Source organism: Clytia hemisphaerica, unplaced genomic scaffold (genome assembly GCF_902728285.1).
Source record: "Clytia hemisphaerica strain Z4C2 unplaced genomic scaffold, Clytia hemisphaerica genome assembly, whole genome shotgun sequence".
Classification (NCBI taxonomy): Eukaryota; Metazoa; Cnidaria; class Hydrozoa; order Leptothecata; family Clytiidae; genus Clytia; species Clytia hemisphaerica.
The window spans coordinates 1-15,190 of record NW_027104560.1 but is presented as its reverse complement, the minus strand read 5'-3'; the positions used below and the strand labels follow the sequence as shown (position 1 = coordinate 15,190).

Sequence of the window (15,190 nt, the reverse complement as noted above, 5' to 3'; positions counted from 1 at the left end):
CCAAATTTTCTTTCCGCCAAAATTGTTTTCCTTAAGGTAGTTCGCATCTTGTATTCTATTTTGGTTTTCAGCAGCGGGATTTGAATGTTGTGAAATTCGAACGTTTGAACATCTAGTTTAAAACATAGAAAACAACATGGCAGACCTGAGTCAACCATAAAACTGGACCCCAAGTAAGCACACTTTCACGGGAAATCCGAGTGAAATCAGTCTATCTAGTGTATAAAGGAATATAATATCTGTGATTTTACTCAAATGATAGCTAGATATCGAATTCCCGGGACAATTTAATCTTTAAGCACCCATGAAATCTAAGTTGTTCGCAACTTTGTTATAAACATATCGTCATCTTTATTTAGCTGATGCCGAGATTTTATTATTCGACGTTCGTGAAGCTGAGAAAGCTGTAAACGCATCGAAAACAGCAGCTGACTCAGCAGAAAAATCATCAATGGAAGCCAAAAAGATTGGTGAAGAGGCTGCTCAAAATATTACTACTTTAATTAAAGTAAGAAACTTGAATTTTCCTTGACTATAAGTAGAGTATTGTTTGCATCAGGTCTTTCGTTGGCATGTGGCTGTATGTCCTTTTTTAAAGAAACAGCGCTTCATCCATTCAAATTTATGTAGGTCTAAACGGCGCATCCTCGTACGTAGTGTTGTTATTTTAGATCAAACACTGGGTCGTGAATTCTTCCAAAAATGATAGCGATGTTAAGCAAGTGTTTATTTAGACCGTTCAATGCGACATCGAATGTCTGTACATAAGATTTCACTTGCATGGTTTGCTTTGGCAAGTTATGTACATACGTCAAAATAGACCCGTGCTTAACCTCGCTAATAAGTAACAAATACGTTGCTTCAATAGTATTATCAATTAAAAACTGAAGCTTTAAGGATAGCAATTAATGAAGCACAAATCTGTTAACAGGTGGCAGCTCATTGATTTGAAAAATGAGTTAAATCCCGAACCTATGCATTAATGAATATTCACCGCTTTTTTTAAAGGACATTCGTGAATTTTTGGGTGAAAAATTCCGATTCCCAAACGAATCAAAAGCATTAGCTTTGGAGACATTAACGAAGAACATTTCATTAACACCTGAAGAAGCACGAAATCTTGCCAAACAAATCAATCAAACAGCCAGTGAATTGAGAGGTGTTGATGAGATCCTGGAGAAAAGCAAAGAAAATCATACTATCGCTTTGAACTTGAAGGAAGAAGCTTTGAAAGCCAGGTAAGATGGAGTTTCATTTTGATTTTCATTGCTCAATTTTATTGAATTGAAATGAAGCCACTTTCTCCCCTACACTGTTTTTTATAAGCATACGGGAAAATCCGGTCGAGGCTCGATATGCTTAGCAAAATCTCATTTTCAGCCTAAATTTATGCTTATTTATATGCTTAGTCTTCGATTTGTTAATTATCTTTGAGTTCATGAAAATTTCGAACTTTTAAGTCGGCACATTGATTCGGCTTAAAGAATGAAAGTTATCTTTGTAATTTGGCGCGGCAGGCGAAAATATTTGGTCCAAGAAATCTCAAACAGCTTCAAAAGTAATCCTAAAATGGTCAGCGTTTTAAAAAAGCAGCATGAATTTTTTTTGCATTTCAGCTTGGAGCTTGAAGGTATGCTTAGCATTATACCTATTTTTTACCGAATTCGAGCTCAAGTATTCTTATAAACGTTATGTTTATATAACAAAAGAGTGTATTAAAAAGCGTAACCCGCGCAAAGGCTTTACAAAAAAGATTTTTTCTAGCCATTCGGTCTTTAAAGTCAATGATTTTATCTTCTTCTTTTTCTTCAGAGATTATGCTTTGGCAATCATGAACAAAACAGAGAGGATTCTTGGCATGTTATCAAAAGCAGCTGAGCTACGAAACTCGACAGCACAAGTAATCGGAGTTGCTCGATTGAACATCGATGAATTACTCAAGCTGATCGAACAGGTTAGAATGAGAAAAGTAGATTTTCTGTAAAAAATACACCTTTTCGACCGTAACCGCCAATTGCCGCGCGGGCATTTTTTGTCCGTTTTACCAGCCTAAAACTGTCCCAGTTCTTTTTTTCAAAAATTTTTTGCACTATAGAAAGGTATCAAAAAAGGATTGGATCGAGTTTAGGGGGATAATTAAGTAATTAAGTGACAAGCGTCTGACGAAAAGGTGTATTGCAGATAATGACAAACTGAACAATAAGAAACTTCTCCGAACGTTTGCAATCAAGAAAGATTAAAGTTAAATTTAAATTTAACTTCACTCTCGATTTTTTGAATCTATTAAAATATAAAATCTCGCTAAAGATGAATATCGAATTTTCCAGATGGAACTTTTGTTCGAGCGTAAACAAAACTTTCGAAATTCCATAACATTTCAGATTAGATGGAGTTTTTATAAGATACTTGGTAATTTTAATAATAATAATTGGTAATTTGATAAAAATGACGCTTCTTTATAGAGAGTAACAAAATTGTTTTATTACTGGTTGACGACCAGCCAAATTAAAGAAGAGCTTGTAAAAACTTCATCTCGTCTCTAACATTTAGATTAAAGAAAAGCAAGCTATTGTTGACAAAGACTTGACCGAAGCAAGTGGTTCAGTTGACAATTTGGAAAGCAAACGAGACGAAGTGAAATCATTGTTCGATGAAAACAAAAGAAAATTACCTGAAGCCGAACGCGAGGCAGAAAAAGCAGAAGATCTTGCTAAACAAGTGAACGAGGTAAGATCTGGTTCCAGGTTTGCCTTCAAAAAGAGAAGGAAATGTTATCTAGCCTTTGCCTATTGTAATCATTTTGTACTCTCCTTTCAAAGGTAGAATTCCCTGAGACCTCTGCGATGAAGTATGATTTATAAATAGAAACACTTCTCTCATCACCCCTCTCTCTCACCAACACTCCATCGCAGCGGTCAGTTTGAAAAAATTCAAATGAGAAAAGACAATTACAACAAACCCTTTACGACAATGAATTTTGAAATTAGCCGTAGATACTGGGTCTGTGTACAGACAAAAAAATCTCCGGAAACCTTTTCGTTTTGGCATTATAGACCGCGAAAGTACCAGTGAGGCGTGAAGCGTAAGCATAGCGAGATACCCTGCAAAATTTATGAGGAAGTGTAGACGTTTATGACATATTCATTATCTTTTAATAAAACAAAGACAATAATTACAGTGTCGTAAAAACCGCTCTCATCCATAAACTTTGTAGGGTATCTCGCTACGCCTATGAAAAGAATATCTTTAAATTGTTAGTCGTTTGTGAGTTACTTTTGTTTTTTCTCGTTTCCAGACTTCCAACAAATTGGAAACGAAGTACGGAACAGTGCAAAAGAAGTTACGTGAAAAGCAAGAAGAAATTGGAAATATTCGTGAACGTTTACAGAAGTTGAGTGATGGAGCCATTGCATTGTTCCAAAAAGCATTGGTCAAGTTGGAGTTGATCAAAGGTAATAGTAGTCTTCACAATAGACAGCTCCAGGCTTTTAGGCGTCACTCTCTTGGTCTAAAGGCACTGATATAGGCGGCCACTAGTAACCACCACCGGGAATTGCTTATTAATAGGTTTACTCGCATGCGATTTATCCGGAGAATTTCAATATTCAAAACAAGAGCAGTGCTCATATTTCGAAGAGCAAGGTAAAAGCGCTCCTTTTTTACACAAAGTGTCCGTAATACACTTTTTTTTACATGAACACCCAAAATTTATAAGAACATAAGGCTTAGATGATCATCATAATGTTAAGAACAAGTTAAAAACATTCTAAAGCTTTACAGGCTCTAAAACAACCGATTTTTTAGGAAAATGGGCAAATAACCGACTTCCTCAAAGGGTCATAAATTCTTAAAATTTGGACTAAAATTTGAAAATTTTGGAGAATTAGTCTAAGGGTGCCAAAAACGTCAAATAAAGATTTCTCGAAATTAAGTCACTCTAAGGGTCAATTTTCGAACTTTGGCTTGGCCATACCCGTCATCTCGCAAACCTAATATACCCCTTGGATATAACAACTAACGTTTGTTTAATTTTTATCATATTGTTTCTCTCTCAGAACTAAAGAAGAAATACAATCGTAATGAAGAAAGAGTCAAAGATTTAATGGACGAATTGAAACGTCTTGAGATCCTGGTCGGTTCATCAAAAGAAAAATTAGTTGAACTATCAAAATGTCATGCTAACTGCAATCCTTTTATCCTGGGTAAGATTTGTCAAACACAATTAAATAGCTTGGAAACTAAACAAAAGAACGCATTGGATACCCATGATGCTATGGTAAAAAATCGAAAGCAGGCTAGTGAATCATAAAAAGACTTGTTGGAAGTCAGGCTAGATACCTGTTTTTACAAAATTATTGCTATTTTGACGCAAAAATACTGTTTAAAGATATGCTAATGCGTTATTAGAAGTTAGCGAAAACTGACTTACCTCGCTTAATAACCTCTATAAAAGAACAACGGACGAAGTTATGGTATGATTGAGCGAGACAAAAAGATGGTAGAAGTGAGCTGTTAGTAATATTTATGCTTAGGAAATTAATTTTTTCTGTTAGAGGAAATGCGAAAAATTACAAAAAAGTTTTTTAAGAAACTTATGACAAAACTTTTTTTTCGAAGATTTTTTTTTTAGATATCACACTTAATCAAATTAATCAAATAATTTTTTAAAGATTTTCCCCCTTTTACATTATACCACCGTATCTTTTATTAAAAAAGTTGATAATTTTCATGAAGAGGCAAATATCAATGGTCTGTATTGGTCTCATTGAAGGCTTTGAACTTTTGTAACTTGCTCTGAAAATAAATAATTTTGACCCCTTTTGAGTTAGAAACGTGTTGGACAACATTTGAATAAGAATTTGTTATTATTTGGTAACCACCCTCCCCCTCCGCCACAGGGAATAGAGAAAAGAGAAGTTGTTGCTGTCTACTATTGTCTATTATATACTCAAAATTTGATATACCGATTTGGGATCTTTTAAGAAAATCTTTAACAATTTTACAATAAAAGCTATTACTTATTATTATCATTGTTATTCTTTTTGGAAATATATATTGAACCAATTCATTTATTTTTGCGTTTTAAGAAAATTTATTTTATTTTTTTTGGACCAAAATTATAAATTTTTTGCTTGTTTTAATTTCTTAAACTTTAAAACCTATTATTTATGTTACTATAAAAACAAAGAAACCAACAATACGTTTTTAGTTTTTTATTGTTTTATAATTTTCCTGAAATCAAAAGGGTGATTCAAAAACAGCTGTGCCCAGAATTAGGTCTCTGAAATCAGCACCCTTACAGTGCAGAAAAAATTTAAATTTGGATGAAAAATCGACTAAGATTTTAGTTTTTTTTAACCATCACTTTTTTTTGGTCAAGTAGAGGAGACAACAATGATAAGTAGTCTTTTTCCCTAACCTATTTGAGCAGCTTTATTCATTAGTTTCTCTTTTTCGTTATTTTATTGTATTAAGGAAATTCGTTCATCACTTTCGCACTTCGAATAATTTGAAGAATTAGGGCTCAGTGCGTTGCGCACGTCCGACTATATTAAGGAAGTTTGTTCATCACTTTTGCACTTCGATTTATTTATGAATAATAAAGAGAAAGTTACAAAAGCTCGTCGTGTCGTTGTCGTGTCAAACTTTTAATGAACAAATATCAACTTTGTTTTCGTGATGGCGTCATACGTGATTTGGCGTTTTTCAAGCTCGTGATTTCGTGATTTAAGGATTTAAAGTGCGTGATTGCGTGATCGGATGAACCAACGTGATTAGTCTTCTATTTCCCCTCTATTGATAATTGGTCTAACTGAATATTTCTAATAAATGAAAAATAAATATATTTTGGACCTCTGTTAGTGTCAATCATGGTGTTAAAAACAGAAGCCGTTGAGATATTAAAAATTAATTTGAGAATAATCCATTAATTTACGCCTTGATTTTTTTAAAATTGCTTTACGTCAAGCCAAAACTAACTTGCTACATGCAAATCAATAAGTATAGGTCTTTCTTTTTTAAATTTCACACAACGCTTTATAAATGTTTTTTTTTTCTGATATTTAAACAAGATTATTGAAAGAACTATTTCGAGATAAAGTAAATACTAGTCTGTTGAGACTTTTAAGTTCAAAAGGCTCGAAATTTTAGGCCAATGACAATGGACAAGAAATCATTTTACTTTTTTAATATTTTATTCAGTATACAGAATAGAAGAGCGCCGAAACATTACGTAATAACGTTAGCGGAGACCGAAATATCTGCTTTTAGTTGAAGGAAAATCTTTGTTTTTTCCGATAGAGCGTCATAATATTTTGAGTCAGGAAACTACATATCCACATGGACAATACAGTGGAATTTCCAATTAGCGGACACCATCGGAGAATAGGGTTAGTGTCCGCCTTTTAGAATCTTTTCAATTCTGTGCTCTAATTTTTTATTTGGTACTATTAAGGGGTGAAGTATGTAAAATTTTGGTCTGAAGTGCTTTTCTAGAGAATATTTATAACGAGACAAAATAATGAGCGAGCGAGTAAACAAAGTTGAAGCGTTGACGAGAAATAAATTGTTATTTGATTTTACTTTAATATTAAACACAGGAGAAGAAAGTGACGACGAGATTATGTCTCAATACCCCGCATTTTCTTTGAGATTTTTTTGGAGATTTAAGATTTTTTATCAGATTAATCTCAGTTAATCTTATTAACTATGAGTCCGCCTCTCAGTAAATTGATTGAACGACTTTGATAGTAAGAGAGATTACAATCAAAATATTAAAATAAAGTCTACCCGGAAATGTAAATTTGCTGCTCCCTGTGCACGGTGGACAATTATTTTTGCATCATTATATCGTTATAAGTGTCTACACTTTTTTTACAGCTTACAAACTATACAAGAACATAAGGCTTCGATGGTCGAAATATTAAGAACAATTTAAGAACCGTTCTCTTATAGGAAAATGGGTAAAAATGGTCACAAAATGATGAAAATGACAACATACTAAGAACATTTTTATTTAGGTTTAAATCTCAAAAAGTTAAGACAGATGTTCTATCGAGGGACACAGACCATTGAATTCAACACCCCTGTGTCACAGACCCGCTGGGACCTCAGCCCCACTGAAGAATTAAGCAAAAATTTCGTCTCCGGTCGGAAAATATCCTTGAATTTCACCCCACTGGGAAATTGACTTTAATTTCATCCCCACTCGAAATTCCATGTTTAAATAATGCACTCCCAAACTATTCCCATTAGTATTTCAATAGGGATTTTATCCGCACTGCGGAAAAAAGTTCCACCGGGGCTGTGAGACAGGGGTGTAGTTTAAAGTCCGAAGGGTTAGAGTAGAATATCTTACCTTTCCCAGGCAAGGACAAGTGAAGCCACTTATTTCCCCTCTAGAACGCGCCTATTTGCACCGCAATCATGACGACGAATTTTATCTAGCGCTTTCATTGTTTTTGAAGACTGCATTTTTTTAAATCTAGCGATAAATTTTCCTTTCAATCCGGCGTTTGTGTAAAAACCACGCGCGAACTTTCTGGATGGGAAAAAAGTGGCTTCATTTGCCGTCCAGGAGTCTTGAATCTAGCCCTCCGGGCTTGGAAGTCAATGACACAGGTATTACCAAAAAAAGATCTTAGAATAATTATAAGGCAAAGGGATGTTTTGGGGATGATTGTAAATGACATGTTTTCAACTACGGCCAGCGATGTGACATTTTTTTCGATGTTTTCTGAGCAAAGGTTTCAGCTAGAAATTTTGATCTGTCCTGTTTAGGACTTTGCAAATCAATAAACTCTAGTATTTCCTATTGTTCCCTTCTGGCACACAAAAATACTAAAACAAGATCTTGGATCAAGGATGTTTGGTGACCGGTGATTCACTACACTTCTTTTTTTCATAAGAGCATCCAAAATTTTTGAATCCCTTGGACATTCTTTAGCTCTTTGAGTTATAAGCCTAAAAATGTTCTTAACATGTTCTTATTTTCACCATTTTGTGAGTATTTTTGCCCATTTTCCCAATAAATCAGGTGTTTTAGGGTCTGTAGAGCCTTTAAAATGTTCTTAAATTGTTCTTAACATTTTGGCCATCAAAGCCTTATGTTCTTATATGTTTGTTTTTATATTAAAAAAAAATATGTCTACCCTTATCACCGGCAGCCCCGGGACGGAACCTCGGCGGAGTGTTGTCTCTCCCCGAAGAACTATTTTTAGTCTCTTAAGTTAGTTTAACATATATTTGTTATATTTTAAAATATACATTAAATTCAAAAGATTTTTCTTTATCATAGATATTACCATGAACATATAAACGACTGGACATCCATCTCCTTTGTATTTTTGAAGATAACACTGCTAGCTTCGTTGCCGCCTCGTTAAAATCATCAAATGAAACAATAAATTCTGATGGTATACCTCTTGGGAATACCTTGCTAACAACGTCAAAATGTCGACAAAAGTCTCTGTTGTTCTACTTTTCTCAAGTCTTTTATCTATATCATAACAAAAATAACAGAGGCAAAATCATCGTCACCTTGTCAAAACTCCGACTAAAGTTGAAAATGTTGATAAAATATATTGCAAACTCGTGAAAAAATTTGAAAATAATTTTTTTGTGCCTTAGGAGTAATGTTCAAGCTCTATCAATCATTTTACCTAAACAATTCAAATAAATAAAATTACGACGGAATATTGTCGGATTTTTCATAGCAATTTTGAAATACAGGCGGCAACGAAGCTCGCTTCAAAGAGACAATAAAAGATAGATGTCCAGTCGTTTATATGTTCATGATATTACATATTACATGAGGATAAAAGAGAACGAAAAAAACGTGCGTTATAAAAGTTTCCTAGAAACATATCATTAGTACGGCAAATTGGTTTTGATTGCGGTCACAATAAAAGAATTACAAAAATGATTTAGGTTACGAATATAGCAATCTAATTTGACTCTTGATGTTTTGTCTCTATTAGAATATTATCTACAAGAAGAAACTTTGTCAAAAAATTTGTTTTATCGAGTCTGATCCTGTCCTTTTGAAAATCTGATGGTATCTTTCGTGTGTTAAAATATCAATAGTAGTTTGTGTGTATGAAGCTGTATATGGTATATCGCAAATGAAATAGAGAAAAAAAGTGGTGTGCTGATTCAAGAAATCAAAAAAATGTCTTGCCAGTCAACTGCGACCTCTAATACCACTGTATTGGTATTCAACTTTTTTATACCAACGTTGATCATAATTTTCATGCAGATTTACTCTCGACTTAAAAAAGGTAAATTGACAGCACAAGCACCATTCCTGTTCCTGCAAGACAATGACCGAAATCGATTGATGACGTCATTAGTGTTTGGTCATCTGTCGCTTCAGATTGCAGACATTATCGGAGATACTGGTACAACTGTTGGACTTACACTTTGTTCAAGCTTGTCAGGTCAACCAGAATATTATCTTTGTTCATTTCTCTCAAGGATCCTGATAGCAACTTTGATTGGGTTTGTATCTTTCCCGCTTTTTGCGTTGATTTCATCTCCGCATATACTTGTTTCATCGGCTGTTGGAATCGGATACACTGTATGGGAGATTATCTTTCTTGGACTACAGTTAGATTTTAACGATGCCTGTGCATCGAAAACTGCATTACAACAGAATATTGCAATAGCTGTGGTACCAAGTTTCATCTTTCTCACTGCCATCTTGTTTGGTTTCGGATATCGCTTATATACGTGCTTCAAAACAGGTTGTCACGAACTCCCAACAAACGAAAAAAGCGTCGTTGATAAACATCAAATTCTGTATTTGCAAAATCTTTTGCAACAGACAAACGAACAGTCGCAGCTAACTCATTTTCAAAAATTGAAATATGTTTTCAAACCGTGGTTTAAATTTCCTGGTGAAATTCTTCAATGTATGGCTGTGATTTTCGTCTTGCTGTATTTCACTTTGTTTATAATACAGTCCCTAATTTTACAGTTATTTAAAAGTAATTCTAACAAACACATCGAAATAGCCTGGTATTTAGGGTTGGTAATCAGTATTGTCTTGTACCTAGCCATGGTGGTTCATTTCTTGTACTGTTACCAAAATGATACTCTGGCAATATACACGGGAAAACACAACCTTTACCAGAAAGATGATGGTTGCCATAATATCGCTTTGTACCATCGATTGGTGTTTCCAGCTTACCTAATCAGTGCAATGCTCATTGGTTTTCTATGTTGTTTGGTGATAGTTGGCATCGTTGTTGGGATTATTTATATCCTAGCAGCTATAGCAACAGGAACACTAGTCTTGATATTTCTTCGCTACATATTATCTCTCATTGGCACTGGTATCGTTTTTAAAATCATCCAACGCTTAAGCATCCGATATTATTTCTCCGATTTGCAATTATCAAAGATGCAAATTAATCTGAAGCATCCACGTTTATTTTATGTCCTTTCCTTCTTTTTATTCTTCGTGAATGTGTTCACGGGTCTGATGTCCCTGGTCAAACGTCTCTTCTTCATCATTTTCAGTTTGCTGTTATTTTATGGTCGCATTGATCGTAACCCAATAATGTTTTTCAAGAGTATGGATATATCGAATTCGTACAGCTCCTTTTTACGTGTGGAGAACGTCTTCAAGAACCCAATTATGCGTTGCTTCTGTCAATTCCTCATGGAACCTCACATTCGAAATATATCACAGCTCACGTCTCAAAAGCTCACCAGAAATGTGTGGGGAAGCCCTTTGACTCGTGGATCCGACTGTTCGTTTCAACCAATAGCTGCGTCGGTAAAGAGCGGTAAAATAGCCCGAAACCGTTGGTACGTTGCATACACGTTGCTACGCAACCCAGAATTGATCAATGATCGGTGTCAAGGCAGTTGTCAAGATAAAAGTAATATATCCTCGAAAATTGGAAGCATTAATGCTTGAAAGTAACATTCGAAAATCAACATGAACTGTGATTACTTTCTGTGTTTATTGACAACAAGAGAAAATGGAAAATTCCACAAAATGGAATTAGTTGGAGTTAGTTTTTCTAATGTTTCCAGCTCACCCAAATGGGATGAGCTGGAGTTTTTACAAGATACTTCACTAGTTGGTCATTTAAAGTGATAGAGATGACGCGTTCTTTAGAAAAAGTAATAAGATTCTTTTATTACATCTTAACAACCAACCAAATCAAATAAGAGCTTGTAAAAACTCCAGCTTGTCCCACCCAAATAGAGATGCGTAATTTATCGTTCTTTAAACCGCTAGTTGTTTTAAATAGCGTAAAGTACAAAAAGGAATGAATATGTAGGTGTGGAAGTCGGGGTTTGGGACGGCGAAATATATCGCTATTTGATAGTTAGGGTTAGGATTAGGGTTAGGGTTTGCCGTTCTTTTTGTCGTATTTTAATAGTTATTTGTCGTTCTTTTTAGAAGGTCTGGAAACGTTAGATGAACAGTCTCATAGTTGAGATGAGATCTACACGTCTTTTATAAGAACATCCAGAACTTTTGTGAAGCCTTTGGATGTTCTGAGATTTCTGAGTTTTAAGCCCTAATAATGTTTATAAACTGTTTATTGTTCTTATTTTCATCATTTTGTGAGTATTTTTGTGTTTCCTAGACTGGAGTCGTTTATAATGCGTGTAATACTAATAATACTAATACTACTAATAATACGGGATTTAGTTTGTATAAACGACTGGAAGAATCCAGTGTTCCAGCCTTTTAAATACCCCGGCTAGCTACGCAGAAACTTGCGCAGCGAGAAAACAATTTATCAAGCAATAACAAACTCTCACAACAAAATCAACTCAAAATGAAAAAACTTTTAACACACAAATCCACACACATTTTTTTTTCAAGAATTTTTTTGAGTGGGTAAAAATTATAATTGTATTATTGACACTTTTCTTTTGTTTGGAGTTAGTGCACAAAGGTTTCTAGACGACTAAAATTGCTCCCTCCATTACTTTTTGCTTTATTTCTATTATGTCTGAATTAGTCGTCTAGCTTGCTAGACTATGTGTTTCCCGAAAAGAATTGGTGTTGAGAGTTTGTAAAAAAGCCGTAAATGTTTTCTTAATATTTTGGCCATTGAAGCCTTATGTTCTAATGTGCTTATATAGTTTGCTCTTATATAAAAAATGATAAAAACTATATGATAAAAATGAATCTATTTTTATTCCTCTGGCGCTTCTTTGTCACGTGATACTTAGTATAAGGGCGGAAAGAATATCATATACACATACCTCAAAGCAAAATATTTGGCATTTTTGTTAAAGCATTTAACATTGCTGAATGATAATTGGCAATTTACAAATTGCTCTGAAAATTCTTTAGGTTCAGTTTTTTTCAAATCCCAGTGCTGCAAATAAGGAAATTTCAGTTGGCTGATAATTTATTAGTTATAATTAATGAGAATAAATTGAACAATGGTTCTTTGGGGTGCTCAATCGGCGGTTCTAAGCGGTGGAGCCATCTTAGAAAATTTTCATATTTTCAGGCATGCCAAGGCTATTCATGATAACTTGAAAGTATCAATATTGACTACTCTTGTCTTCCGAATAGACGGGGGGGGGGGTCCGAAAGCAGGGGGGAAAATCGAATAACAAAACGGGGGGATGGAATAAGAAGGGAGGGGGTTATTTGAAGACAGAAACTTTTTTAAGTCGGAACCAAGTTAAGGTTCCTCATGAAAAAAAAAATTGTATCTCAACAGCACTGTTTGACCCTTCAAGCATCATCCAAAATTTCAGCAAAACCGGACGAGTGGTTATGCTGAAAGTGAGCATTTTAGGTAAAAAACGGACCGGTCTGTAAAATACCAACCACTCACGTGATTAAATTGAAATTTTGCACACTGTCTAAGATGGTCAATATCTATCAATAGTGAAAAGTTCCATTAAGCATTTTATGGTCTGCGAACAAGGTGCGCAGCTTAATTATTGCATAAATTACATAAATCAAGCCTTCAAAGGCTGTCGCTCTGAGCGCAACAAGAGTTGAATCTTTTCAACTTTTTTCGGTAGGCTGTGCGGCTTCCCTATTGTTCTTTTTTAAATAGCCAATCAGAAGAGACATTTAATCTTCTTGTACCGTGTGCAAAAGAATTTCAACAAAAGAGAAAAGAAAAAATGTGCAGCACATCTCCCCTTTATTTTGGATCAATGGAATGAGAAAAGCGTTCAGCGACCAAAGTGCTCGAGCCGTGCGCCTTGGTCTCCAACCATAAAATGCTGAGTTCCTGACCAGTTCCCCCGAGTTCCGGCAGGTGGTCAACGTGTATCTTAAAGACCGGTCTGCAAAGTACCAAATACTCATGGGAACGAATTTTTTCATATACTAGTCTCTTTTATTTGACAAATCAGCCTCCAGGAACAAATTTTAGTTAAATCGAACGTGTCAATCAGTCAATACAAGATTTTGGTCAAGTTTACATTTTGGTCTTTAAAATACTAACTAGACAGGTGACCGAACCAAAATTTTGTAAAATCATCTTCAATTATCCGTATCCACTGGTCAAAATTTCAAGGGTCATAACACTTGTCAATCTTGAGATTTTAAGCCCCCCGCGGCCCAAAAACATGCTTCCTCTAGTAAACTAGTATATGTATAAGAATTGCGAAGCGATCCAGGCAAGTCACTCGATTCGCAAGTTGCAAGCTAAATATTTAAATTTATAGGGTCACAGATTTACTCAAACACTTACGATGTTTCTACGAATTTGATGAAAGTTATACAAATTTTGTCATGAATCGTTGGAAAATGAACACAAATGAAAGTGATTTATAGGTTAAAAATAATTCTTTAATCCATTATTTTCTTTGAAAAGTTCATTCATCGTTTTTGCTCGGAAAAGTTTGTCCACCTTAAGTATTTTTAATTTTCAGTTTTTGTTTTGACTCGCTTTACTTCCGGTTTCGAATTCTTTTGGCTCTAAATCGAACTTTCGAATCTTTCTAGTTAAAACAATAACATTAAAAACATTCGAAAATTGCAATTTTTTGTAAACCCCCCTTAACGAAAGAACTAACATAACACCCCTGTGTCACAGACGCGCTGGAAAACTTCGTTCGCAAAATTTCGTCCCTGGAGGAAAATAGCTGGGAGACCCGACTTCTCTGTCTATGTGGTTTCAAAAAAATATCAAAGTATAGACAGTAGTAGCCGGGAATTATACAAGATGCAAGAATTAATCGCAGAATTTGATTGGCTAATATCTTATTGTTATGATTTGATAAACAAAAGTATGACGTCAAACAGCTCTATTGTTTCAAGGAGTGGCGCGAGCTTTTGGATTGTTTTGAAAAAATAACGGTTTTTTCTTTTGTGATTTGAAGTGACGGCAGGTACAAAATGCATAAGTATTGTGTAATTTACAGAACGATTTTATATTTTCTAAAACTCTCCTTTGCAGAGGCTTAAACCGAGAAAACCTCTTTACAATAGAGTTTCTTGTAAACATTCCAATCAGAGGGATTTCCCCAGACATAATATTTACTTTTCGAATCCGAATGAAAGAGAAAATATTCGAATCATAACAACATAGGGTTTTCCATCAATATAAATGATAAGAAGATGCAACAGATCAGATAAAAAAAAAAACACATAAAGCATTCGAATGTGAAAGATTCGAAGTCTATTTTCTTTGATCTAGCTTCCGGATGAAGCTCTTTAATTGGTCAGCCTAAGCTGAGCATTCAAATAGGTAAAATTTTCTTCTACTTCTTCTTCCACCATAAGACGGCAAAAAAAAAATCCGATTTTCCGATCTCACTTTGATTTCTAAACTTTCTTCCGATCGGGTTAACTTTTTGGGTACTTTTAGCGTACGTTGTTTTTACAGATCATAATGTGCTCACTTTGATTTCTCAACTTTCTTCCGATCGGGTTAACTTTTTGTGTACTTTTAGCGTACGTTGTTTTAACAGATCTTCCGTTTCAAGATGGCGGCTCAAGCGATAGTCAGATGTGATAAAAGTCAGTGTTGTACCAAAGTATTTCCAGTATAAATCTGTTGCAAGCTTCAATTTCTGTCATTTATTTTTTAACTCGGCAAATCAAACACATGATTTTCATCAAGGGGACTCTTTTTCTATATCTTTTGAAGCTTTAAAGCCGTTTGCTCAAGTTTTTGTTTATGTTGAATTTTCTGATACTTTTTATTGCTGCTTTTTATTCGTTTTTGCAATAAAAACATATTTT

General features: G+C 34.6%; 2 protein-coding genes across 2 annotated transcripts in view; both read left to right on the top strand.

The window, feature by feature from the left end:
* LOC136823010 (laminin subunit beta-1-like) overlaps positions 1 to 5,200 on the top strand; it is a 30,737-nt gene extending 25,537 nt beyond the window's left edge. Inside the window, exons 26-31 of the mRNA XM_067079315.1 lie at positions 360 to 508; positions 1,009 to 1,238; positions 1,813 to 1,954; positions 2,551 to 2,727; positions 3,296 to 3,452; positions 4,056 to 5,200. Coding sequence (XP_066935416.1) covers positions 360 to 508; positions 1,009 to 1,238; positions 1,813 to 1,954; positions 2,551 to 2,727; positions 3,296 to 3,452; positions 4,056 to 4,309 — 1,109 coding nt within the window. The 3' untranslated portion in view covers positions 4,310 to 5,200. The remainder of the gene's footprint in view (positions 1 to 359; positions 509 to 1,008; positions 1,239 to 1,812; positions 1,955 to 2,550; positions 2,728 to 3,295; positions 3,453 to 4,055) is intronic.
* A 3,883-nt stretch (positions 5,201 to 9,083) lies between these two features.
* LOC136823014 (stimulated by retinoic acid gene 6 protein-like) lies at positions 9,084 to 11,863 on the top strand. The gene has a single exon (XM_067079319.1). It carries the CDS (start codon positions 9,170 to 9,172, stop codon positions 10,922 to 10,924), a length of 1,755 nt encoding a protein of 584 aa, XP_066935420.1. The 5' UTR covers positions 9,084 to 9,169; the 3' UTR covers positions 10,925 to 11,863.
* Positions 11,864 to 15,190: the final 3,327 nt, after the last annotated feature.